Consider the following 27,152-nt stretch of genomic DNA (forward strand, 5'->3'; position numbering starts at 1 on the left):
GCGTTCAGTGTAAAAGTAAAGGAGAAAGATACACAGGAAGGAAAAAGCTGAGAGTTTTCCCCCAAACAGTAACTACCCTGAAATTGGAGAGATATAGTTCTTTGTTTTATTTGCAACTTATCAAGAGCTGTGAAACATTTCAGGAAACAATGTCATGAAAGGCTGTATCAGTTGTAATAGTTTGGATAGCCAAAACTCACTGGAATCAGTCTGCATTTTAGCTCCTGCATTCATGGTGCAAGCATATACATATGGGTGCAAGCATCTGAAATCATTATACCCGCTAGTGTAGTCATAACTGAGCATTTACATATTGAAACACATATTATTATAATTTACTGTCTTTATTTTACTTTACATTATAGTTAGGACATTATATTTTATAGTTACGTGGGTAGTTAGGTTAGTTATTATTACTGTGAAACAAATTATCCCAAAACTTAGTGGTTTAAAACAATGAACATTTATCACACAGTTTCTGTGAGGAATCTGGGCACAGTTTAGCTGGATGCCTCTGGTTCAAGGTCCCTTATGTTGCAGTCAGGGTGTTGGTTGGGCCTCAGTCTGATCTGAGGTATTGATGGGGAAGGATCTGCTTCCAAAATCACTCACGTTGTTGTCAGCAGGATTCAGCTACTTCAGGTTACATTAAGGGCCTCAGTTCTTCACTGGCTATTGTCAGAGGCCTCCCTCCATTCCTTGCCATGTCAACTTCCTAGGGCAGCTGGCTTCTCTCAGAGCAGGTGAGGGAGAGAACCAGGACCCAAGAACACAGTTTTTTTGGTAACCTAACCTTGGAAGTGACATCCCATCATTTTTGCCCTATGCTATTCACCAGAAATCAATAAATGCAGCCCACCCTCAAGAGGAGGGGATTACACAAGGATGAGAATACCAGGAGGCAGACATCATTGGGGGCTATCTGAGAGGCTGCATACCATAGTAGGTTATATCATTTGTGAATTTCATTTCAGAATAATAAAGGAGACATATTTGTTATTTAAGGAAGTTTGTTTGGTCTGAAAGGGTTGAGAACTGCTATGTGAGGTAGTAATGAAACACTGGCCTTGTCCAGGGAATCAGGTATAAAATATTCACAGTGTCCATTATCAGGGGAATGGATAGGTAAAATGTGCTGGATGTACACCAAGGTGTACTATACAACAATCAGAAGCAATAGACTAGCAACATGGATAGAGCTTAGAAACAGAGCGCTAAATTTAAAAAGTAAGAAATATGAGCTCTATAACAAAAGACCGTTTATGTATATTAAACACATATACACACAAAAAATACATATTTTACAGGAACGTATAAAAAAAGCATAGACATCAAATACATTAGGGAGGTTACAGGGTAGGAGACATAAGAATAGGGATAAAGAGAATGCATAAGATACATAACAAGTGAAGGACTTGGGAAGGGTCAGTTACAATAGTATGGCATGAACTGTGGAGTGTGAATAATTCAACATTCTGAGCCTGAGATCCAAAATGTAAAGGAAAAAAAAATCAGTGTTGTGAGCAGAGCAGAAATAAAGCCCAGAGAGTGAAAAGTCACGGTGTGCTTCTAGAGGATGTTTCAGGTGGGTTGCCAGAGTCAAGTTTGTTGGGTGGAGATGTAGAAAATGAGGCTGGAATGAAACTGGAGTTTGAGTTTGTGAAAGGCCTTGAATATTCTCTTCAGAGACTGAACTTCATTCAAAGTGCCGAGTGCCTGGGAGGTCTTTAAGCAGAAGAGTCACATGACCCATCTTTAAAATAAAAAATCACTTCAGCAGGGAGACCACCTAGGATGAGAGCTGATTAGAACATGAATTAAGACAAAGGAATTTTAGGAGCAGAAATCACAGGACTTTGTGTCTGAATGAATCTGAGAGCTATGGAGAGAGAGGTTTATATCCAGATGGAATGCTATTAATATGAATTGGAAAGTAAAATGGAAAAGCAACTGGGGAGGGAAGGAAATGAGTTCAGTCTGAGTGTGAGAGTCTAGAGGTGTCCTGTAGACAGATGGAGGTGCAGGTCTGGAAATCCAGAGAAATCAGGACTAGAGAAAATGGCATGGGAGACATCAATGCGGGGGCAATCGTTTAAACACTGCACAGAAACAAAAGTGAGAGAAGGGAGGCAACGGGCAGATCCTCAGAAACAGTACATCACGGGACAGAGAGAGAAGAAATGGTCCAAGAGGCAGAAAAAGATAAAAGAAGAAAAATGAAGAGGAAGTGAGGGAGGAGGAAGGGAAGAATATACAGTTGACTCTTGAACAACATAGGTTTGAACTGTGTAGGTCCACTTATATATGGATTTTTCTCAATAAATACCTACTACAATAAGTTACTTTTCAGCATTACCTTCATGAACTCTATAATCCAGTTCCACAAGGCCACTTTCAATTATTCATGCAACAAATATTTATCAAGCACCTGAACAGCACTTACTATAGGACTGTTGATAAAATGATAACATAAATACACAGTTCAGGGTTCATGAACCTTACAATGTAGCAGGGAGACATGAATAAAATAGATATTGTATGCTTTGGAAGATTATGATGGGGAAAGGGGACCCAAGAAGTCAGAGAAGACTTCCTTGTGCAAATAACATTTGAGCTGAGACCTGAGAGATGAATGGAGTTAGGCAGTGAAAGAGGAAGGGGAAAGTGGGCTGTGCCCCAAACTTATACCATCTTCAAGCCTATGGTTACACTACTCCTTTCCCACTAGGATACCTTTCTTTTCCGTTGAAATGCTACATGTCTTTCAGGCCCAGCTAACATGTCTGCCCCTCCATCAAGCCTTCCCTGAGTGCTCCAGTTGAAGGCACTTTCTCTCTTACACTCCCACCAGCACTTACTTTTCATTTTCCTTCAACACTTCTTTCTAATGTATTTTCTGATTACTTATACACACAGCTTGTCTCGTACACTAAATCTTAAAACTTACTAAGAAAAGAGTCTGTTTCTTATTCACCTTTGAGCTCCCAAAGGCTAGCACATTCCTCAGACTCCCGGAACAAATATTTGTAGCATAAATTAATGCTTGTTTGACATCCCTTTTCAAATATGTTGTAATTCAATGAAGCTATTGTTACAAGCTGTGCCTTTGGGACTGAACTTACTCTTTGGTTAAACCACAATCCCATAGTCATGGTCCCCATGACTGATTAGTGTTTGCCACAGGGACTGCAACAACCCTAACAAACGGGCAACTGTTCTTGACTGACAGGCGTTTGGCAACAACTGCCCGTCCTCCAGTGGAGGCTGAAATGAACTGAGGAAGGACTGTCTGAATTGAGTCCCCATGCAATGGGGCTCTATTTATCCCTTGCATTTGGGCTGTGAGAGACAGTGACCCAGGCTTTGGCGTGAGGCTTTGGGGCTTTTCAGGACAACAGAAACACTAATGCTTGGAACAAAATCGTCAAAGATCAATATCAATGGACAGAATCCTAATTTGAGGCAGTGTGATAACAAGGGGAAGGGAGCTTTGAAGTCAGACAGACTAGCTCTGTGATCTCACCCATGTGCCTTCTTTGAGCCTCAGATTTCTCACCAAAAAACCATTCTGCAAAACAGTTGTGAAGATCAAAGATAATGTCTTTACACATACAATGCCTGTGCTCTACTAAAATGTGTTTATTCATCTATCTTCGCCAATATAGTTTGTACCCTGAGGTCAGGGACTCGTTTTTTGCCTCTACGCCTGCAAAATTTAGCAAAGTGTGTAAATATTTTTTAAACAAATGAACAACAACAGTGAAAGCTAAGATTTATGGAGCACTTACTTCATGCCAGATATTGTTGTAAATAGTAATTTATTTAATCCTTCAACAACCCTACAAAGGAGCAACCATTATGACTCAATTTTACAGAAAGAAAGCAAAATATAATTTTAAAAAATATGAAATTCTTGGTATAACTAATTTTGAAATAAAAATCTGGTGAGATTCACTTTAATCAATAAAAAAGGTAAAAAAAAATTTTTTTTTTTGGCCACGGCACCCGGCTCCCCTTGCCCTTGGCGGTGAAAGCGCAGAGTCCTAACCACTGGACCGCCAGGGAATTCCTGGTAAAATACTTTTTAAAACCTGGAAATGAAAAAATACAGTGGAAGGAGAAAGAAGGAAGGAAATAAATGTAAAAATGGGAAGAAAGAGTAGGAAGAAGAAAGAGAGATAGACACATGGAAAAAGAAGAAACAGTAAGATACTGTGGACTATCACTGTCCTTTGAAATAATAAGTAGAAAACTAATTACTCTTCCCAGTTCTTCAACTGTGATATCTTTATTCTTAAACTCCGAGAGTGACAGGGGACGAAAGACTTATCTTTCAGAGCATGACACAATTGGAGTGGTTTCCATCCAGTGAAAAGAGGAAGAGACAAAGGTTATCTCCAAAAGAGGAGGGCATGAGCAAAATGTGAAAGCAAAGAGTACATTTGAAGAACACTGAACAGTGTTTTCGCAGCTGAAGCTTGAAGTCTGCCTATGGGAACAGTGAAAAATTCTGCTGGAAGGCCTTGAATAGCAGGGTAAGGAGTTAAACATATGTTCAGCAGACAGTCGCTGCTGTTAAAGGAAACAGCAGTTGTGGTCTGGAGCAAAATGTTTTAGTTCTGAGTTCAGAAGACCAGAATTATTGTTCAAGTCTGATACTGGTTAGTCCTTACCCTAAACCTTAGATTACCTCTAAAATAGGGGTGATAAGGCAGTTGTAAGGATTAAATAAGATATTATGACAAGGTGTGTTCACTTTACAAAGTAAAAATGTTATAGAAAAGCAAGTTTTCACTGGACTTCCCCGGTGGCGCAGTGGTTAAGAATCCACCTGCCAGTGGTTGAGAGTCCGCCTGCCGATGCAGGGGACACGGGTTCGTGCCCCGGTCTGGGAAGATCCCACATGCGGCAGAGTGGCTGGGCCCGTGAGCCATGGCCGCTGAGCCTGCGCGTCCGGAGCCTGTGCTCTGCAATGGGAGAGGCCACAACAGTGAGAGGCCCGCGTACCGCAAAAAAAAAAAAAAAAAGAATCCACCTGCCAATGCAGGGGACACCAGTTCGATCCCTGGTCTGGGAAGATACCACATGCTGCAGAGCAACTAAGCTCGCGAGCCACAACTACTGAGCCTGTGCTCTAGAGCCCGTGCTCTGCAACGAGAAGCCACCGCAATGAGAAGGCCACATACTGCAACGAAGAGTAGCCACCCCCCCTCACTGCAACTAGAGAGAAAAGCCCCCACGCAGCAATGAATACCCAATGCAACCAAAAAATAGAAGAAATAAAACAATGAATAAATTGAGGCATAATTCAGTTTTAAAAAAATAAGTTTTCACTGTTGTGAGGATTTAATTGATGCTTGAAGACTGAAATGGTAAAATTACTAAAGTGATGGATGTAGAAATGAAAAGGGGGCAATTGGAACAACATTTTGGAAAAAAAGGAGTTAATCGATTCGAAGATAATTTACAAATTCTAAATTCAGTGATTAGGGGAAAAGGACTATTAACCATAGAAACAGGGAAATCAGAAGGGGGTGAGTTTTGTTTTAAACATTTCAAATGTCAGAAGAACATCTGCTAGAAATGTAGGACTGGAGCTTGGGTAGGACATCAACTTAAGACCTCTGCACGGGGAATTCCCTGGCGGTCAAGTGGTTAGGACTCCGCCCTTTCACTGCGGAGGGCTCGGCCACTTCGCCAAAAACAAAACCAAAACAAAACTCTTCGTAGAGGTGGTAGTTGAAGCCAGGGGACATGATAGGTCACCAAGTAAGGGTTAATAATGAGAAAAAGTGGGTGAGGGTATCTTAGGAACGTCTATGTTTACGTGGAAAAAGAGCCTGGGTAAAGAGAACAACGAAGTGCGGGTCAGGGAGGATAGCACAGTTCCATAGTATGTAAGAAAGGAGAATTTTTTTAGATGAAGATGAGCTACATGATTCAGTCTAAATTAGGGAACATGAATTTGTTTAGGACCTGGTTAGAGTATCTTGGGGCTTTTATCTAGCTTTGGTGCAGGGAACTAACAGTTGCCAGTGATGATACTAGTGCTGATACTGTTTTAGATAACTATTGATGAAAAGTTCAAAGGCAAAGACAATTAGGGATTTTTTATTGTCTTGTTTTGTTTTTGAGTAGTCCTTAGCAATTCTTTTGGGCAGGGAGATTCGTCTGTGTATGTATTTGCACACATTTATTTGCTTTGTCTTATTTTGTCCTGTATGTCTTCCCTGGTTTTTTGTTTGTTTCTGCATTTAAGCACATTTTCACAAGGAGTCTGTCCTGCATCAGACTTTTATTGGCTTGCCTTTCTACTCCAGCTCGTAGGAGGCTTTGGTAGCTTTTCTTCTGCGTAACCAAGCAGGCCACAGCCAGCAGATGGCACTATAGCAAGAGGGGCAGAGGGTCCCTTTAGGACCTGACAACAACTGCGGACTAGTAACTTTACAGTTTCAGCCTCGGACGACTCAGTTGCACTTTAGCCCGGACTCTAATAAAGCAGGTCAAGCTGTGTGCAATTAAGAATTTCAATGTACAAATTGAATTGGGATCTGCGGCTTTGTCTCCTCCATCCTGGGCCACCATTAAACTGAAGGTATCGTCAAGCTGTGAAAGTGTTGTGAGAAGGGCTATCCCGATATCGCCGTTTCCTAAAGTGGCCGAGGTGACCCCACTTTAACTAAATACAGGAGTCAATCGAGACTATCCTGATAGTTTAAAGAAAAATTCATACAAATAGGCATTACCTAAGCGTTTCCCGACAACGTGTAGCTTTAGCATATGAAATTTGCGACTTGTTTTTGTTACGGGGTTCCTAATTTCATTTGAAAGTTCAGACACAGCCTCACTATCCAGATTTCCATAAGGAGTAAGAAAGATCCTCTGCAGTTCCGGAGGCCGCGGGGACAGCCTCTAGACCCCTATTGTCCGGGTTCTCTTACGTGGAAGCTTGAGACGGAGGCCTCTGTTGCAGGTGGGCTGCTCCTCACAGACACACCAAACGCACACACACAAACAGAGCAGCCGCCATAGCGGAAAACAAACTGCAAAACTGCAAGCCTTGGACTTCACTGGTGGCGCAGTGGTTAAGAATCCGCCTGCCAGTGCAGAGGACATGGGTTCGAGCCCTGGTCCGGGAAGATCCCACATGCCGCGGAGCAACTAAGCCCGTGCTCCACAACTACTGAGGATGTGTGCCACAACTACTGAAGCCCGTGTGCCTAGAGCCTGTGCTCCACAGCAAGAGAAGCCACCGCAATGAGAAGCCCACGCACTGCAGCGAAGAATAGCCCCCATTCACCACAACTAGAGAAAGCCTGTGCACAGCAACGAAGACCCAACCAGCCATAAATAAATAAAATAAATTTATTTTTAAAAAAAACAAAATTGCAAGCCTTTACCTTTTCAAACACAACTCGAGCAGGTCAGGTTACACCCCAACACTAACTAAAGGGGCACCCAGAAAATATTGGTTACCATGGCCACGTAGGAAGCCTCCCGGATAGCTTTCTTAGCTTTCTTCTTACACACACTTACTCACGCGAGCTCCACTCACGCGAGCTCCACCCACGCAGGTCCCTAGCTCGGCAATCTGCTAGCCACGCCTGATTGCGTTCTGCGCTCGTCTCTCTGCCCTTGCACCTGCGTACTACGGCGCCTGCCCGTCGCCGCGGCCCGGATCGGGAAGTGTCAAGCGGGAGCTGGGTTCCCCCGCCTTTGCCGGTATCACCGCTGACCCCCGGACCCCAACTCCAGGCCCGGGCCCAGCCGCCATGACGAACGGTGAGAACTAATGCCCAGAGCCGAGGATGGGAGTGCAGTGCGAGTGGAAACCTGGCGGGCGGAGCCGGGACTGACGTGGCCGTTCTCCCCGCCCCCTCCCAGCCCAGTCCCCCTTTGGCCTCTCGGTGCCCCAACTTCTGTCCCCTATACTCCTCCGGGGGTTCCCCCGTTCCGTGCCCGTATAGAACCCCCAGTGCCTCTTGTGCCCACACCCGTAGTTCTTGGTTCCCACACTGTGCCCTTCTCCCTTCCTAGAAGTTCGTTCTGACCCTTACAAGCCACTTCGCGAGGCCAGTCCCAGTTGAACTATTGCTTTAGCACCAGGAAAAAGAGGAGCCTCCTCACAGCTCTCTGTGTTCTCAAACTTTTGGATAGTAGGTTCGTTGGGATGACCGATGAATCACACAGGATTTTAAACCCCATACTTTGGGGGGGGCGGGGGTGAATGTAGATCCTAAAAAAAAAGTTCTCCTTGTTTTGTTAAAATGTCGGGAAGCTTTCTCGTGTTTGATTCTAAAGTCTTGCCTGGGCGATCCCATCTGGAGACCGTGGCTAGTGTTGCAGGGGTTGGATTTAGACACTGCCTTTTCCAAAGATGATGTGGCAGTTGCCACCCTGTTTATCTGACCTAATTTTCCAGGCGTCTTCAAACACTTTATAGACGTGATTTCTGAATTCCAGGGAAGGGCAGGAAACGATGACTTTGTGGTCTTTAGAGTCGATCTTACAGGAAAAAAGATGACAAGACCTTTTAGGCAGTATGATTTGAAGGGCATAGGACAGCATTTCTCAAAAGTACCTTCTTCATAAGCCTGGTACTAAAGTTTCAAATTTCACTTCCTTGTGACTTTTGGCTTTGCAAAAACTTACGGGAGAAAAGACTAGCACGGATTGTTCATCATAAAACTTGGTGTATGTATTAATTTACTGGACCCTTTCCTGTGTGACATCTAGTTGTGAGATAGTTTTACTGGAGGGAGAGAAGGAGATGGAGTGGCCCAGAACTGGCAGATGCCAGTTGTGTAAAATATCCTTTTGGAGCTTCCTGGGCAGTCAGAGGTCTGAGGTTAGTAGGCACAGTACAAGAAGGGACATCACCTGGAGAAACAAATAATCTGAACTGAGAAATAAGAGAGCAGTTGGACACATAGTAATTAATAAGTAAGTTTTAGTCATCCTTTCCCCTTTTGTGGTCTGATTTTTTTTCTACTTAGGTGATTCTTTGCGCTTACAAGACATAGTTTGGTTTACAAATGTAAGAAATAGAACTAATTGTTCAAAGCTTTTTTCCCCCACAATTGTTCCACCTTGTCGAAGCCTCAGATCTTTTATTGCTTGTTTGTTTTCAAGAATCTGTTAACTCAGGCAGAAATTTGGTTTGTAAGTAGAGTATCATGCGTGAAGTGTAAGATAAGCATAGGAAAATTGTAGTCATGGATTCTAACTCTTGCAATTTCCATTAAGCTTTACTTTTGCCTTAACATATTCTTCACCAACAGATGCAGATCTGAGAGACTTGGCCAAATATCTACCTCTCCTTTATCACATGAGTGATTTATAGGAAGAACATGTTTCATTCTCTCAGCTCAGGCTCGAAGGATTCTTATGCCTCTCTCAACCTAATGCCAACACTGGCCATTCCTGGTAGGCTGATTCCACATAAAGTGATGCACTCTTCTCAGAATTTATACTTCTTGAAAGGAGAGGGAAGGGGGCAGTGAAATCTTTGTAAGGGGGTTGTCTACAAGTGATTTGGGGGAACAGAAAGGTAACCTTGTTAGTCCCGGGACCTTGGCTTCCTCTTGTCAGGGCTGGCACTGCAGTTGAGATTATCATCTTGATATTTTATCACATTCTGTTCTCCAGGGGGATCACCTGTCCCAAACTGGATTAGCACCAAAGGTTTTTTTCTCTTTCTGTAACAGTGTACTCCTTGGATGGGATTCTGGTGTTTGGTTTGCTCTTTGTTTGCACCTGTGCCTACTTCAAGAAAGTACCTCGTCTCAAAAGCTGGCTGCTCTCAGAGAAGAAGGGAGTTTGGGGTGTGTTTTACAAAGGTAAGATCATATCTGTTCAGGGAGAGGAGATTGCCATCTCTGGACAGTGAGGTGCTGCAAGGTGGGGGTGGGATAGGCTGGAATTGTATGTGGTTCAACTTTTACATAATTGTTTATTTTAGCTCCAAGGTAATTTTAGTATTCTCCATGGAGTAAAACTATATAAATTAAACAATTTTAATTGGACTAGAGTTGTTGGAAGGAATATTTTCCCAGTGAAAATTTTTTGTCTGAATTTCTGGAAAGAATTTATTGGAGTCTCTTTTAAGTATTGATTTTATTAACTCAGATGCTTTTTTACTTTTTATTTGGGGCATCTTCATCTGGAATCCTACTTACCTAGATCTTTTTTCAAAATAAGGCAAAATATAAACTAACAGTATATTCATCTAGAACCTAGGGCTTAAGGGTAGTATTTAAATACATTCCTGGGTGGGTTCTTGAGACCCTTGATAGGTCTCGTCGTCTGTGACTAGAGATTTCAAATCTTGAAAGTGAGGACTTATATGAAGGGCAGGGTTTGACTTCTTTTCTCGTTTTATTTTTTCCTGCTAGCTGCTGTGATTGGAACTAGGCTGCATGCTGCTGTAGCAATCGCCTGCGTTGTAATGGCCTTCTACGTCCTGTTTATAAAATGAATTCCAAAGCATCCATTTCATCAACTGCCAACCAAGGGGACGAAGGTGAAGAGCCTGTCAGGAGCCTGGGCCCAGCGTAGGAGAGTTCAGCTAAAATCATCAAAGTCCCCAGGATGACACCACAGCATCTGCCCCTACCTTATGTGGGGAAAACTCCTCGTGGTTACAAACATTATTTATGCTTCAGGGGACTACAGAAAGCCAGCTTCCTTTGACCTGTGTGTAAATCAGTCCTCAGCAGAGAGCATATAATGTCCAGATGAATTACACCCCTCAGTGATACGATTACATACCTCCTGCTTAAAAATCTGTCACCTATTTTGTGCTTCAGCCCCTCATCAGGAACTTTTCACACTGAGGCTCATTAGGGGAGGATATAAGCTGTATTCAAACTTCTTGGAAGGAGAGATAATTTTCAAGACTTGACTTTTTTTTTAGTGTTTGATTTGGATTTGGCAAATTGCAGGGGGCTGGGAGGCTGGGGTGGGGAGGCTGGGTGGGAAATAGGAGTTAAACAATGCCAAGGAATTTTTTGGCTTTGGAAATTTATCTTTCATATACCCGTCTGGGAACATAAGAGAGAGGCATGATCCTCATTGCAAAAAGAGAACAGACGAAATAGCTGTGCTGTGTGCTGGTAGCCAGAGAGTTTTGCCAAGAGAATCTGGGCCTACATAAGATTTGGAAATTGTCTGTGATGAGACCAGAAAGGAGTAACTTAGACAAGAAACAATGTTCTATTCACCAGTATTCCGAAAAGGAAACTTCACCCCCTCAAATGGTATATTGAAACTGTTGCTATTTTCCTAAAGCTTTTTAAATATTTTCTAAATTACTGAGTGCTAAATGCTGTTACTCAGTTTTAAATGCCACCACTAGGGGAAAGAGAAACTATTGAAGAAATAATTTGCAGTTGGGGTAGAAGAAATAAATAAATCTGGTATATTAATTCATATACTAGTAAAGTCATCTAGAATTTATTGTGATGTTAGATAGAAGTTCTGTCATGTTAACCAACATACAAACTTATTCTTTGTTTAAATCTGGGTTATGGCAATTTTCAGTCGATTACTTGTGTTTCTTGGCCCACTTTTAATTTTCTTCATATTGTAGTATTTAGCTGTCTCTTGGAAATTATAAGAACATGGGAAATTTGAATGAGAGAAGTTGATGGCATTCATAGGCATGTTTGGACAGTTCATAGAATCCATGAATAAAATGAGAGTGTTTTCTAAAGTAAAGGAAAGCAGAGGTTCGCAATTGAGATTGATGGGCTTTTCCATGGAGTATGGGAACTCCTGAACAAATCATTTTAGATGACTCTACATTTGAAGTGAAGACTTCTCCATTCCCTCCTCCTTTTATCTGCAAAAGGATCAACTGTTGCATTTCTGAAGCCTAGAACTTCTCTATTAAAAAAAAAAAGAATTGGTCTAAAATTAAATTATTGTAAAGAGCAAGCAGAGACATAGGTCTACCAGTGGAATTATTCACTAAAGTAAACTTGACTGTGGACAAGTTGGCTGTGGTTGACCCCAGTGTGGCAGTAAATTGTCTTTCGTCTTATTCCAAAAGAAAAAAAGCTGCTAGGAAGTTTAGGTTCTGAAACATTCAGTTTAGTGCTTTGATGGTTCCTAGAAGTATAGAAAGTCATCAAGTAAACACTACAGGTCTAATCATCTCAGAGTTATGGCTGTTGTCTCTTCAGGAATTGGTCCACAGGGTAAATTTCAATGATTCATATATTTTTCATTGTCATTTCTGAGGATCTTTCACACAAGAGAAAGGAAGGCTAGTGGAACAGAAAGAAGAGTTACACCTTGTGGGTGTGAGTTTGGAACCTGTTGGCCAACGGGAATGTCACTCTCTGGAAATACAGGTTCAGCATGTTTTGCACTTGTTATTTTGTAGCTTTAATGACTTTTGTTTCCTAATAGGGCTAATATCTCTAAGCTTGGTGTTTAGAGCTGCTTCATATTTTAAACTAGTCCCATTTCACAGTTCAGATCAATTTTTACAGCCTCCTGGGTGGGTCATCTTGACCTAAGCTCTTGAACTGTTAATATTTTGAGATGTTTTCATACCAGAATGTACCAAAAAGTACACAGAGTGAAGGTAATTTACAGCAAGAAACAAATACACAGCTTATTTCATTTCTTGACTTTAGATAAGCAGAAACTTGTTTAATTCATCACTTTGGTTGATGTGTCATATATTTTTGACTGAAAATTGTAGGAAGTTGTTCCTCTAAGGGAGTCTTTTAGGGGTGGAAGAAGGGGGATAGCAGTATTGCCTCAGATTCAAACTGGCGTCACCATAAACCCTGTATGCCAGGGTGGAATGAAGTCAGCTTTTTATAGTTGAAATAAGACTTTTTATTCACCATTGTCTGCACAAATCCTTGAAAATAAAGTTTCTTTCCCTACTGTTTTTGTCCATTTTGTCACATGCATGCTGAATTATTGAACTTTGTTCAATATTCCCCGGGGTTCTGCCCATAGTATACCTTTTTAGTTTATATTAGTGAATATCATCAATCCTGTTAACCCCTTGTGATGGTCACTGAATGTATGATATAGTTCAGAATCTATGAGGGTATATCTTTGGGGGAACTAATTTTATATATATATATATATATATATATATATATATATATATATACACACACATTTTGAGGTGTATTAAACAATGTAGATAACATTCTCCAATACATTTTACCTACCAAAGCTATTAAAAGTATCAACTGCCATTACAAGCCATAAACTTCTTCAGTGAAATGAGGTTATCAGGTTACCCAGCCACATACCTAGAAAATCCTTGGGCTTCTGGTACATACAATGGACACTTTTCCCCAATTTGTTTATTCCAAGTACATGGTGGGACTGGCACAAGTACAAATGATAACAAAATTCTGATTTGTCTTCCCCCCTCACATATGTATTTCTTGAAAAAGGAAAAAGAAGGAACTGAGACATTCAAATTGTGCTTTGTGATGTGAAAGGAGCTAATTCTAACTTACATAATTGTTCCTTTTTTTTTTCTTACACTCATTCTTGAAAGATTTATTTTAGCGGATATGAAAGTAAATGAAGATTCAGCAATATGACTGCGACAGCAAGTTCTGGGTAGCAAGAGGGCTCTGTGGGGACAGGGATATGTCTTCCTACCTTTACTTATACTACTACCTAGTGTATATTAGGTAGTATATTAGTAGTATATATAGTTACTATATTCTAACTACCTAGTCCTTGGACTTAAGTAATCTATTCTTACCTTTCCCTTTGGTAAAATGATGTTTGCCTTCTCCCATGGGAGAAGGAGCTCCTAGGGAAGCTGATGTTGGTAATGACCAGAATTTGCCTTCTCCCTGGGAAAGAAATCATTCACCTAGAGGTCTCTTGAGATTGAATCATGTTATATCCAGAACTTGGATCAAAGATCAAAGAAAAACTACAGATATGGATATAAATGTGTAGCTGCACAGAGATCCAAGGACAATCACGATTCAGTATTGTGGGAATTTGTCCCGCCTTTACCTGGGCCCTTGGTTCCCCTCCGAGCCACGTGGGGGCAGGAAAGTGCGCACTCGGCGAGGGCCTGTGCTCGGTTGTTCCTCCCAGAACCCTCCGGGGCGGAAGGCTTTAAAGGAGCTTGCGTACTTCCGCCCTTTCACCGGAGGAAGAGCGGCGTGGGGTGAGGCTGGTCAGAAGTGTGGCGAGGTGTGTGGAAGGCGCCTGCGGGCTGTGTGTGTGAGTGGACGCGAGAATGTGTGAGTGCGCGCGTGGTGCGTGCAAGGCGAGTGCGTGCGCCCGCCCCCGTGCCCCTCCCCCGGCCTACACCTTGATCTTATTTGATCGGGTTGTGACTCCCGCCCCGCCGGACCAACCCGAAATGAAAAGCTCCCCTCCTGCGAAGCCCCTTCCTCGGGGCGCTGTGCAGCGAGGCCCCTTGGGCGGTGGCAACGCCGCGGTCCCGGAGGTCCCGGAGCTGGTCCTACGAGGCCCGGCGCTCAGAAGTGATGAATTGATCAGATAGATGAGGCTGGGCTTGTCCTGGACCACTGATTATCGAGGCGATTCTGATCTGAGCCCGGGCCCAGGGCACGGCCGCCCGTGGCGTTGAGGCTAACGTGTCAACGGTCGGCTGCGGGCCCCGGGCGCTGGCGGACGGAGGTAGAATGAGCCGTCGCCTCGCCCGCGGGAGCGGGAGCTGAAAGGATATGGAGGCCTTGTTCCCCGCTGCAGTTTTGTAGCCGCCTCCCTTTTTTTCTTTAGACCCGACTTGTCATAATGATTCTTTTGTATGGTACCAACACTGGTGCCCCCGGTCTAAAGGCACTATACAGCGCCTGCCGCGAAGGGATATATGTATATATGCATGTCTGTATACGTGTATATATCTGTAAGAGAACTTGGAGACCTTATAAGAATTCAGATTCCAGGGACCCGCACCGGATTTACTGAATTAGAATTAGCGGGGGGCGGGGGGGCTTGTCTAGGAACCTATATTATTTAAAGCCTCCATGCATGGATCGCAGTAATAAATTTTTTGATGTTCAGTATCAACCCACATGAGGTGATTATCCCAGAAAGTCACCCACTCTGCCACTTTCAGCTATTCTAAATAAAGAGAACTGAAAATATTGCCACTGGGCAGCAAACACTATGAACCGATTGGAGTATCTCGGTGGAAGAGGGGCTGTAATAGTTTGGTGGTATTGACCCTGCACCTGAGTACCAGGAAGAAGCCCTTTCATATCTGATTTATTCAACAATGCATATGCTGTCCAATCTTAGAAATGGGAACTTAGTGTACAATATTCTAAAAGGTCTGCCATTTCTTGCTCATTTTAACAGCAGGCTCCTGTGAGTGGCTTGTAATTTTAGAAACCACATTACTGTATCAGTTTTTAGGTACCTTCAGACCCTAGGATCAGGTTGTTGAACGCTGTTTCCAAGAATAGGGGGCTATATATCACAGCACAAATCAAGGCAAAGAAAAGAGAATTGACTCCCAGGCAAGGAGACAGTAGCAGAGTTAAGAGAATGAACAATGGCAAGGAGCCAGGGAGATGGAGCCCTCATGGAAAAGTAGAGCTCAGCAGATGACTAAATCCAGAAGGTCTGAAATCTGTTAAGCGTGACCTCAGCATAAGTGTTAATGCCACAAAGAGCTACTAAAATTAGTGTTTGTAAGCTCAAGAGAATGGACTATGTCCATTCTTGCTTTCCCAACACTTAGCTCAGTACCTGACACATAAAGTTTGCAAGAGGGTCTTCCCTGGTGGCGCAGTGGTTGAGAGTCCGCCTGCCAATGCAGGGGACACGGGTTCGTGCCCCGGTTTGGGAGGCTCCAATGTGCCGCGGAGCGGCTGGGCCCCGTGAGCCATGGCCGCTGAGCCTGTGCGTCCGGAGCCTGTGCTCTGCAACGGGAGGGGCCACAACAGTGAGAGGCCCACATACCACCAAAAAAAAAAAAAAAGTTTGCAAGAAATGTTGAATGGATATGGTTCGAATGACTCCAGTTCACAAAACGTGAATACCTGTCTCCTGCCAAAAACAGTGCTGTTCTGTCCTAAATCTGTATCTTTTCAGCAAGATGACTTTCCGAGTTGCAAATATGCCCAACAGGATTAGTTTCTAGAAGTTGAGAAACTTCCATATTTTAAGAGTAGTCATGTGGCAACTGGTAGTCCATGGGTAACAGATACTCCAGGCTTCATCTTACACAAATCTATTTCATGGAGATGGGCGGCAGGATGTTCCACTATGATTAATTAGTCCAGGGGCCCGTCAACACTTAGGTGGAGAAGAAGCCACCATCAGTCTTTCGGGAATATCCTCCATTGCTGGCTGCAGTGTGAGGGGACACTGTGGAGAAAAGAGAAGAGGGAGTGGGCTGTGAATTTCAGATCCTTTGCCTTTTCTAGGAACTTGTCGCCCATACATTTATGGGGACAATGGAGAAGGTTCTAACAGCTGAGGAAACTGGCATATAGAGGACTGATGGGAGGTAGCTATAGGTCTTTCACTCCCCGGTTTCTGCCCTTTGCTGAAAATTTTTGTCCACTAGACCTAAGGCTGAGGTAGTGGCTCTGAAAAACTGAATTCATTTCCTAGCTCTACAGTCAGCATGTCCCCTGGTTTTAGTCTGATATGTGCCAGACTCTCAGTTATCCCTGATGTTCCCTAATAGCCAATCACCTCAACTCCCTGATTCCTGTGACCATTTAGAAAAACTCTTGCACCATCCATCTGCCTCCCACCCCTCAGTCTTCTGACCCTTACCTATGGATCCCTGGATGCTGTGAATAGACTCCTTCTTAGGGTTGATCCAGTGTCTGATGTTAGCTTGGGAAGTGATGGCGGGTGGCTGGGGAGGGGATAAAGATTCTCCAGAGAATTGGATCTTGATTCTAGAAGATGGTGTGGGGAAGAACACGGGAGAGTGAAATCAATCAGGAGAAGAAAGGTAAGGAGGGAAAGAGTTGCATGCAACCTTAAAGCAGCTGAGGCTTCCCTGGTGGCGCAGTGGTTGACAGTCCGCCTGCCGATGCAGGGGACACGGGTTCGTGCCCCGATCCGCGAAGATCCCACATGCCGCGGAGCGGCTGGGTTCGTAAGCCATGGCTGCTGAGCCTGCGTGTCCGGAGCCTGTGCTCCGCAACGGGAGAGGCCACAACAGTGAGAGGCCCGTGTACCGCAAAAAAATAAAAATAAAAATAAAATAAAGCAGCTGAAGGCCGTTTTTACCCTCTGGAATGAACCAAAGATTTTGTGCTACAGATGAGCACAATCTTGGAAGATCTCTGTTCATTTTAGAAAATAAAAAAACAGAACTTGTATTACAGAAGTAAAAAATAACAGAAATCTATAGAAACAAGAACCTATTGATTGTTATTTCCCAGATGACACTTTACCTTACTTGATTGGCATTGTACTTAGGGAGAGGCTCCGCCTCCACCACTTACCCATGGGCATCCTGAATGGTCTCCTGGTGTATCAGTGTCTCACTTTTGCTCTTGAACGTCCCTGTGTGGTGGTTGTACAAGGCTGCTAATCGGAAATCCAGATCGTCCTTCGGTATCTACGGAGGAAGCCAACCCCGCCACTCCCAGGATTAACTTGCCACATTTGCACCTGCTCTAGTCGGGTTCTGTTGGGCTCTACTCTTGCCCCAAAGCAGAGTGAACCCTTTCTGGGCCTGAGATCCACCAACTCCCTACATACCAAATTACTATACATGATGACTTCTTAACTCTTGTCCATAAAGAATTGTCTCATGGTTAGGTCTAAGGAGTGGGGAGCTCTCCTGGAGACATGAGAACCACTATATTGTCCTGGACTTGAGCTTAACGGGCCTTACCTCATTCATGGTTATAATGAGAAGTCTGGTGAGAGAATGATTTGCTCCAGATAATCAACTGCAGCAAAACCCAAGCCTTCTGACTTCCCAGAGGAAGTTGATAAGTTGGTATTTGGTTTTAGATTTGGTAGGATCTTGGATTGGGGACAAGATAAAGATGCTAAGGTAGTCAGGGACAGACTACCTTTCAAAAAGGATATTAATTAGTCCTAAGTGGATATAAGGAGAAATAGCATTTCAATGCTAGGTACCTCAGGATCAAAAAAATAAACAGCCTGCCTCATGGACGTGATTGTGGGAGTTGAGCTGAGTCGACACCAGGGTTCCTGTTGCTGAGCAAGGTGAGTTGGGTTCTTATATGGCAGTTTCTGCAAAAGAGAAACCACATCGACCCCTGGTTACCAGAGGCCTTGCTGATGTGATAGCGTCAGTGACATCCATCCCCTTATCCCATCCCATTTTAACTGAATCGCAAACATCTAAAAGAGAAGAATGAAATGGGGCAAGACTCCCAGGCTTCTGATCTTCCTAAGTTTTCAATCTCAGAACTGACAGAAATGGGCCAGGAATACAGGGAAAGGGGTGAAGTGGGACAGGAGGTGAAGGGTGGGGAGCAGAGAGGCAAGATGAGCTCAGGTTTAGAAGTCCTGAGCTTGAAGAAGAGAGAAGATATCCTAATGCAATTAACAGGTAGGAAATTGGAGGTGTGCAGTTGTTGGAGGAGAGCTCAGAACAAGTAGTAGAGATCTGGGGGTCATCCCCCTGAAGTGGTGGTTGAAGCCTGCAAAAAGGCGTCTGACCAACAAGGAAGAGGCGGTTCATGAGGACTGCACAGTATTATAATGGGGGTGGTGGTGGGAGCAGTCAGAGACAAGAGAATCAGGAGAGAGCAGTGTCTAGGCAGGTGAGAAAATTTCAGTAAGCAGGGAAGGGTCATTGTGTCTGCAGGAATGTCAAAAAGTTCATTGGATGTTCAGTCCTCTAATTAAAACCCCACAAGTACGAGTATGAAAAGCACACAGCTGATTTCTTCATTACATGTAAAATGCCATACTGTTCACCACTGTATCCCCAGTGCCTAGCACAGCGACATAACACATGGTGTTCTAAAATGAAATATTGATTGAATCAATGACTGAGTTCCAGTGAGTACAACTACAACCTAGTAGAAATCTCGTTCAACCTATTGGATGTAGGAACCCTCCTCCTCCCCTGTATATAACACAGTGCTGTGTGACTCAGCTCAATTAGGCATTAATTGAGTGGTGTGAACCAGGCAGTATACTGTCACCAAGAAAGATGAAAAAGGAAATGGGAAAACTACAAATACATATGATGCAAGCACAGGCAGCTCTCTTCCCATTCCTCGAAGGCTGCATAAGCCTCTATAAGCAGAAGGCTGAGACGGTCTTTCACTGAGAAAGTCGAGCCTGTCGAGCGTGAGTGCCATCTTCACATCCATTTTCCTTCCCTCTCAGAGAAAGGGAAGTCCCTTTTATTCAAGAGTCACCCTTCCCTGAACCCAGCCCTTCCTGGTGCTTTAGGGCCCTGTGCTATCCTGCCAGCCCCTGTACCCAGCTTCTCCTCATTCCTTCGTCACTGTCTAGCTACCCACTCCATGACCTTCCCTACCGAGCCAGCCTTCTTAAAGAGTCAACACTTGCCACCTCCACTTCCTCCCCGTTCCCATTCCCTCTTCTGCCCACTGCTGTCTGGCCTCTGCCTCAAGCACCCACTGAAACTACTCTTGCTGGTGACCACTGACATTTGTGGCTAGGTCAGGTGGATCCTTTCCAGTCCTGACCTTCTGACCTCTGCGGTTTCTGCACCACGACTCTGATTCCATGAAATGTTCTCTCCATCCTATGTGGGTCCAGATCCTCCGGGTTCTCCTCCTACCTCTGGCTATTACTTCTCAGCTTCCTTCTCAGCTCTGCTTTCTCTCTCTCTCCCTTAGTGGTATTCTCCAGGGGGGTTGTCTCTGCCTTTCTGACTCTCACATTCACTGGATGAGCTCATTCTCTCCTATACCTTCAACCACCAGATGAATACTGTGGCTTCCAGACATTTTCAACCCACAGCTCTCAACCAGGTTGCCTACTCTTCATCTCTATGGAAATGTCCCACAGGCACCACGAAAACAACAGCTACATAACTGATCTCAACATCTTTCTCCCCAAACTTGCTTTCCCTGGATGCCTCATTCAGTAAATGGTATCAGGTAAGCCCTCAGAAAGCTCTCCCTGACTCATCCACTCTCTTGAACCCATGTCCAGTCAGCCACAAAGTCCCAACAGTCCTGCCCTTTGCATCTTACCGCCATCCCCTGCATCACTGCTGTACATCCGTTATTCCTCCTGGAGATCGCTGCACCAGCCTCGTAGCTGATCCCTCTTGTCGCACTAACATCCTGTCCAATCCACTGCCACTTGTGCTTTCTACAACACCCATCTAGTATGCCACTGCAGTGCTTACAGTCCTGAGATGATTCCCCAGGATGAAAACCTAGCTCACTAGCATGCTGTACACAGCACACCCACCCCAGGAGGGTCACCTCTCCAGCTTCCACCCTCTCCACTCCTCCATTTCACACCAACGCTTCAGCCACTTTGGACTCTTTGGTCCCAAAGAGGCCACCCTCATCCTCCTCTCCATGTATGTGCACCTGCTGCTCCCTTTGCCTTGAATGTCTGGTTCCTGTTTCCTTCCTCCTAACTTACATTCCACCTCCTCCCTCCCCTGGTCCAGCTGACTCATATTTGAATGTCAAAACTCACCTGCTCTGGGAGGCTTTCCTTTAAGCTCCTGTTTCCCATGAGAAACCACATATAACTGTCACAACACATGTGCTGCTGTGCAAGCACTTTTGCTGTTGCTGTTGTCAGTCTGGCTTTTATACCAGATTTCCCTGAGAACAGGAGCTAATCTAATGTGTCTATACATCCTCAGTTTTTAGCAGAGCGCCCGGCATACAGTAAATAATAAATGTTGAATAAACAAAAGGGAGTGCTTTGATTTTGTTATTAAGCCACAATTACCATTTAGTTCACCTTATTTTTCACCACTTCAAACATCTCAAATACTTCTACGAGAAAAGTGGAACCTGGGCCTGGGTAAGCCCCATTTTGGCAATCATTGCTTAGGGCTGTGAGTGCCTCTTGTTCCTCTGGACTAGAACTCCACTTGCCTCTGCTCAAAAGCACCTGTGAAATGTTGGCAGACCTGAATATGGGGACATAGAGGAAGGCAGAGAACAGACTTCTCCGGTACCTGACTCAGTGTCCTCACCATAGTCCTTTAAGTTACCATCTCTTCCTGTCGCGCCGACAGAAAGAAGAGTGCGGTCGACCCTACTGGGAATCTGCGCAAGAAACCTCAGTACCTTGGAAGCCCGCAGTTTTCCCAAGTAGGAATCATCGTTTTCCAACGTAGGATGCTGGAAAGGGTCTCGGGTGAGAGGCATGGTAAAATGCCGAGCGAGACACTCTTAAGAGTGATGAGAGGCCCGCGCAGCCGCTCACAATCTTGCACGCGGAGGAGCCGGGGTCCCAATTGTTTGGCACGCCCAATTTCAGTTGCCAGGCAACTACCCCGCCGTCTATGACTGAGGCGAATTCCCTCCGAGAATGGCGCCACCTGGCGGTCCAACGCGGGAGGCCCCTCGGGAAGAAGCTACTGGGAACGCAGAGGGAAAGCGCCGCTGAGTGTACCGGGGAGCCCTGGATTGGCACTCGTGAGACTTCGGTGAAAAACGCCGAACAGGTCTTCTGCAAAAGACTTCAGTTAAAGAAAGTATTCCTAAAAGGTGGCCCAGAAATGTCCTTCCTCCTGGCATCTAACCAAAGGATTTCTCAAAGCGATGAGAGAATGGGGATGTCAAGAGACGGAAGAGTCCAGGTGTCGTGCTTGGAAAATTGCCGGCTAAGGCAAACTCTCCTTGCTTAAAGGAGTCTCAGGGCTTAGCATAGCGCCGGTTGTAAAGGCACAGATGGATTTGGCGGGGTGGAAGTAAGATCTCCAGAAGAGGCTGTTAGAGTAGGTGACACGTGCCGGGGCCACTCTTCCAGGCTATAAGCTCTGGAGAAGAGACGGCATCTCAATCATTTTACTATCGCTTCACACATAGGAGGTGCTTAATAAGTATATATAGAACGCCACGTCTGCAAAATTAGAGGTGTTCATAAGTAGCCGATGGCTACGAAATAATGAATTTGGTGGCGATGGCTTGGAGGTTGTTTCCACCGCGTTCCTTACACGAGCCCTGTGAGCGCCTGTTGGGACGGTTGCAGACCCTGGGCACTCGCATTCCCACGCCGCGCGCGCCAGTGGCGGCGGCTGCCATGGCGACCGGCAGGTGAGCTGCAGAGGAGCTAGTGGTCCGGTGCCCCACCCGCGCGGAGGGAACGAGGAGGCGGTTGCCAAGGCGACGTGGGTAGGAGGAGGAGAAGAGGAAGGAGGGAGGAGGAAGGATGGGCTGCCTAGGCGTAGCCGCAGGGAGGTGACTGAAGCGAGCCCAGCCCCTTGCATCCTCCCCCCTGTGAACCTCCCTCCCCTTTTTTTCCGCCTTCTTCCAGCAGTAGCTGCAGCCGCAGCACCTGAACCGCTGCTGCCGCTCGCTCAGAACAACACTATGGCTGAGCCTGGGCACAGCCTCCATCCCTCTGCCAGGGGCAGGGGAAGAACCGAGCCGCGCACACTCCGGCTTCTGCGGCTGCTGCTCTGGGTTGGGACCACCTTCCAGGTGACTCAGGGAGCGGGACCGGAGCTTCACGCCTGCAAAGAGGTACTCTCCTCCCGACCCGACCCCACTTAGGTCAGAAAATCTTGGATCTCGGCAGGGATCTTGGGACCCACGCAAGACATTTTCAGAAGCCACGGAGTTTAGGTTTCTTTGGGGATGGGGGGTGGGGGAGGAAGAGGAGTAGACTGGCATCATGGAGAAGCCAGCCCACTGGAGGACTCACGAAACAGATCAGCCTCACAGCTTGGGCTGCTGAGCTCAGGGGAAAGGTCCCAGCTCCAAGGACCTCAGGAGGGACCTGAGTGCCTGGACTTGGGAATGAGGGAAGGAGAAGACATGGGTTGTTTCCCAGCTGGGATGAAATTACCTTAAAAGTGGTTGAAAACAAAAGATTATGTACAGAGGGGCAAAATAGAAAGTGGGAAAAGGGAGAAGTGGGGTAAGAAAGGAGTTTGGAAGGCCAACGGAAAATAATGGATCGAAGTGGGAATCCTTGTGATTTTATCATGGTTTCAAGAAAGTATGAAAATGGGAGGTCTGCAAGGGGGACTGAAGGATCCCATCACCTCTCTTCCCTTGGTATTAAACATCCAGTTTCCTTGTGGGCTGCTAAATGTGGATCCTGTTTATAGTTTGCCTCCCCCGGTGTGCTTTCTTTAGTGTACCTGACAGTGCATGACCCACCTTTGGCCAGACTTTGAGTTCTGTAGTATCTCACTTTCAGCCAATCTCTACTTTCCTTCTCTGGACTTTTGCTGACATATGTCGTAAGTCTTTTTCAAGGTGTTTCTAAAATGTTGCCAACATAATTCAGAGAATAAGTAGTGAATGTCTTCCAACCAAAAATGCCTTTGAACATTCTTTTGGAGGGATACAAAAAAGGAGTAACAAAACTCAGTAGTTTCTATGGTATTGAAATAACAATAATTGGTTGTGTTCTGAGTAACTTTTTAAAAACCATATGGCAGACGCAGCAACAACATATTTACAAGAACTTCATGGCAGAAGGCAAATAAAGTTGTTATCTACGTGAAATATGAAAGACTTTGTAATACGTTGAGTCTAGCCCTGTACAATTAATCTGAAATGTCATACTTGGCTAAGGTTTTGAGAGGTTGAAATATTATTTATAAGTTGTCATGGTTAACTAGTGATTAGCAACCATAACCCCGTCCCATATGGAAATGTATTATTATGACGGTATTCTAACCATTAGACCATCTATGACAAAACAGATCATGAAGAAGTGAGGGGGGTGGGAAGAGAGAAGAGAATTTTTGTGTGAATAAAGATACTTCACTTCATTCATGAATATGAACAAGTGACCCCAGTCAGTGGAAATTTTTGTAACTTGTATCAGTACCAGCAGTGTCCTGCCCTGGGCCATCCACATTTTCACCCAGTCACTGTATGACCTGTTTTAAAGATGGCTGGGAACAGGATGATTTTGTCAGTAAGTGTTGCTTACTGGCCTTGGTGGCCTGTGGTCTAACCAACCAAGTGAGTTCCATCAAGCAAACTCACTTGCCTAAGAATCCAACATAGGACTCCCCCTGTGTGGAAGGTAACAATCTTACAGTTCAACTACCACTTCTTGTTGATATGTTTGTCCACTATGGAAAATACAAGCCGGTTAAGAAATTAAACACTTTGTATCATCTTGCTTGGGAGGGAGGGAAGAATATTGATACTTGAGAGCTCTAACTTGTGTAGAAATTTTGCCTTTAGTCCTTTTTAAATGATTGGCATTTGCCTAAGCAAAAGGCCTTGCCACAGAGCATAAGCTGAGGGCAGTGGAAAGCTGTGGAACTCAACATACCAGGGTTCCAGTCCCTGCCTGTTACTTACCACCCAGGTTTTGGATCTGTAGAATTGGTATTTCAACAACACCTACCTCAAAAAAGATTGCTTTGAGGGCTGAAAGAGAAAATACAAATAAAACACAAATTAGAGTTACCTAACTCTCTTTCCCATTCAGCTTCTTTACCATTAGATCCACACCCCATGCCGGAGTGAAAGTGGCTTAAGAGTCATCTATGTTGGCCACGGGCGTCAGCAAGTCCTGTTTACGCTCTTCTTGAGCAAACAGTGGCTGCTGAACACCCTCGACTCCAAAACAATAAGGAAGAAAATAAACCCATTATTATAATATTCTTTGTTTGGCAGTATGAATTGACCCAATAAGTTTTAGGGGCTTCCAATCCTAAATGGTAAAAAAAAACAATTCAGGGTAGACTAACCCTTCCCTGTTCTTACTCTTCATGTGAATTTCTCGTGCGTCTTTGCTGGGTATTAATGGCAGGGAGTCTTATCGGCCAAGGCTGACCCTCATGACAACAACGCTGTTCCTGCCTTGTTTCTGAAATCTGAGGCATCCGTCTGGATCGAATCAGGGAACAAAGAGGTTTAGGGTAAAGCCTAAACTGAGGAGGCAGAGAGCTGGGAGTTCTAGATTGCTAAACGTGTGCTGGGGCTTGGCGTTCCTTTCACAGTTTTACAATAATCAGGGTCACTGGTGGAACGAAACATCCTGTGTGGCGTTTGTCTTCATGAATCATTTCTTTAGTCCTGTGCTAGCCCAGGCTAAGTGCTGACTGAGAGCCAAAGGAGCATTTTCTATAGCACAACGAATCTATATCAAATGAGAGAGGAAGAGAAAACTGCCTTTCCCAGATAGGTATTGCCCTGAGGCTTCAGTGCTAATAGCCCCCAAAGGGACATCCCAATCTATGTTGAAAAGCCCAGAGGGCTTAGGAATCTGGCAGACATGGATTAGAATAAAATTTGGTGAAGGAATGATGACTCTGCCACTTAGTAAGGATGCTACTTTGAGCAAGTTAATTAACTTCTGACAGCTTCAGATTCCTGATCTGTAAAATGGGGATGGTAACACCTATCTCACAAGGCTATTGTGAGGATTCAATTAAATTGGATAACACATGTAAAATGCCTAGTATATATCCTTGACATGTCATAGGGGCTTCAGAAATATTGGTAGGCAGAAAAGATAAGTCCACAAATAATGACGTACAAATGATGACATAATGTTAACATGTGGTAAGCAATGCGGGAATGGCAATATAGAGTTGATAGGAAAAGAAGAAAACATATTTGAACAGTTGACACTTGACCTGCTTCTGGAATAATCAGCAGAGTTTCAACAGGCAGAGATGGGGGGAGCATGATTTCTAGATAGAGAAAGGAGACCAAGGAAAAGATCCTGACAATTGCAAGTAGACCACGTGGCTGAAATGTGGAGTAGGCGTGGGGTACCATAGAAATCAAGATTGGAAAGTGGGAAACTAAGTGGAGAATCTCTGAAGGATTCTTAGCAGAGGTAGTGGATTAGCATGAATATAAAGTAACTAAGTTGAGATAGGCCAAAAGGTGAGAGCAGAGAGATGGGGGCGAGAAGACCAGTTCAAAAGATCTTACAGAGGTCAAGGAGGCGGTTAACAAAGGGACTGCACTGGGATGGTGGCAGTGGGATAAATAGAAAGGCTTGGATATGAGAAAAACATGCCGAAGGTAGAAGTTAGAGGATTTGGCTACTGATTGAAGGAGTCAGGTGGATCACTGGGAGAATTAGGCAAGATAATGCTTAAAGTGTTTTGCAAAATGCAGCGCATAGAGTAAGTGCTCAGTAAATATGCTTTTAGAAAACGTAATAGAACATCATTCTAAGTCATTAGATGGCCTTGCATAACACCATTTTAATGAGGAACGGAATGAACTACCTATCCTGACTAATCCCTAATGTCAACCCTTTCGCTTTGACCATCCACACTAGACCCACCCCTTCTCACCTTCTTCTTCTTTTTTTTTTTTAATATTTATTTATTTGGCTGCACTGGATCCTAGTTGTTGCTTCCACCTTGCCCACATATTGTCTAGTGCTCAGCCAGAGTAAACCTACTGAAAATAAGACAGATATTGCCCCTCCTCTGCTCAAAACCTTCCAAAGGCTTCCTGTCTCAAAGTAGAAACCAGCTCCTTACACGGGCCTACAAGGCTGTATGTACAATCCTCACCTCCTCCTCTGCAGTCACACCAGCCTCCTCACTCTTTCTCAGAACTGTGGGGTAACCTGCCCCCTCAGGGTCTTGGCAATTGCTATCTTCTCTGCTTGGAAGGCTTTCTCCCAGGATGTGCAGCTTATTTCTTAATTCCCTTCAAGTTTTTGTTGAAATGTCTTCCCACTTCCTATCCCATTTTCTGTTTTATTTTCTCCAGAGAACCTACCACTTTCTAACGTGCTCTATATTTTATTTATTTTACTTATTTCTGTCTTTTCCCACTAACACGTAAGCTCCACGAAGGCAGGGCTTTTTGTGTTTCATTTAATGCTGTGTCTCCAACACCCAAAATAATATCTGGCACATTGTGGGCCCTTAATAAATTAATGTAATAGATTAATAATATTCCACTGATGAAATTTATTTAACCAATCCCCCATCATTGAACATATATGTTAGAAACATATGTTAACATATGTTTCTAATTTTTGACTATTATAAACAATGCTAAGATGAGCCTCTTTTTGCATATTCTTTCCAACACATCTGTCAT

At 44.4% G+C, this 27,152-nt stretch overlaps 3 protein-coding genes and 1 non-coding gene across 6 annotated transcripts in view; 3 read left to right on the forward strand and 1 right to left on the reverse strand.

Moving 5' to 3' along the window:
- The first annotated feature begins 7,632 nt into the window (after window positions 1-7,632).
- On the forward strand, window positions 7,633-12,903 carry TMEM167B (transmembrane protein 167B). Its single transcript, XM_067727128.1, has 3 exons — window positions 7,633-7,782; window positions 9,708-9,839; window positions 10,395-12,903. Exons 1-3 carry the CDS (start codon window positions 7,773-7,775, stop codon window positions 10,475-10,477), a joined length of 225 nt encoding a protein of 74 aa, XP_067583229.1. The 5' UTR covers window positions 7,633-7,772; the 3' UTR covers window positions 10,478-12,903.
- Window positions 12,904-14,144: 1,241 nt separating this feature from the next.
- On the forward strand, window positions 14,145-14,564 carry LOC137220382 (small Cajal body-specific RNA 2). Its single transcript, XR_010941678.1, has one exon. It is a non-coding gene; the product is annotated as a small Cajal body-specific RNA 2 (non-coding RNA).
- A 1,712-nt stretch (window positions 14,565-16,276) lies between these two features.
- On the reverse strand, window positions 16,277-21,305 carry CFAP276 (cilia and flagella associated protein 276). 2 transcript variants are annotated; one of them, XM_067713218.1, is made up of 5 exons: window positions 21,225-21,305; window positions 18,094-18,210; window positions 17,448-17,563; window positions 16,765-16,892; window positions 16,277-16,347 (listed from the first exon to the last, which is right to left on the reverse strand). In XM_067713218.1, the coding sequence occupies exons 1-5, from the start codon at window positions 21,303-21,305 to the stop codon at window positions 16,277-16,279; spliced, it is 513 nt and encodes a 170-aa protein (XP_067569319.1). The 2 variants fall into 2 exon arrangements, with proteins under 2 accessions (XP_067569319.1, XP_067569328.1); XM_067713227.1 differs by lacking the exon at window positions 18,094-18,210.
- Window positions 21,306-22,368: 1,063 nt separating this feature from the next.
- Window positions 22,369-27,152, forward strand: part of ELAPOR1 (endosome-lysosome associated apoptosis and autophagy regulator 1) — a 68,747-nt gene continuing 63,963 nt past the window's right edge. The window contains exon 1 of one of the 2 annotated variants that reach the window (XM_067727129.1): window positions 22,369-22,625. In XM_067727129.1, the coding sequence (XP_067583230.1) occupies window positions 22,473-22,625 (153 nt within the window). In that variant the 5' untranslated portion in view covers window positions 22,369-22,472. The remainder of the gene's footprint in view (window positions 22,626-27,152) is intronic. The other variant, XM_067727130.1, reaches the window with a different exon arrangement.

Source organism: Pseudorca crassidens, chromosome 2 (genome assembly GCF_039906515.1).
Source record: "Pseudorca crassidens isolate mPseCra1 chromosome 2, mPseCra1.hap1, whole genome shotgun sequence".
In the NCBI taxonomy this organism is placed as follows: Eukaryota; Metazoa; Chordata; class Mammalia; order Artiodactyla; family Delphinidae; genus Pseudorca; species Pseudorca crassidens.

What these genes read in the sequence shown, in the direction of transcription:
- TMEM167B (XM_067727128.1), top strand. An exon ending in TTGGGGTGTGTTTTACAAAG is followed by an intron (nt 9,840 to 10,394) that starts GTAAGATCATAT and finishes TTTTCCTGCTAG; the next exon opens with CTGCTGTGATTGGAACTAGG.
- CFAP276 (XM_067713218.1), bottom strand. Translation starts at nt 21,305, where the DNA reads ATGCCTCTCACCCGAGACCCTTTCCAGCATCCTACGTTGGAAAACGAT. An exon ending in TTTATTTTTTTGATCCTGAG is followed by an intron (nt 17,564 to 18,093) that starts GTACCTAGCATT and finishes CTTCCTCCGTAG; the next exon opens with ATACCGAAGGACGATCTGGA. An exon ending in CAGCATCCAGGGATCCATAG is followed by an intron (nt 16,348 to 16,764) that starts GTAAGGGTCAGA and finishes TTTTCTCCACAG; the next exon opens with TGTCCCCTCACACTGCAGCC.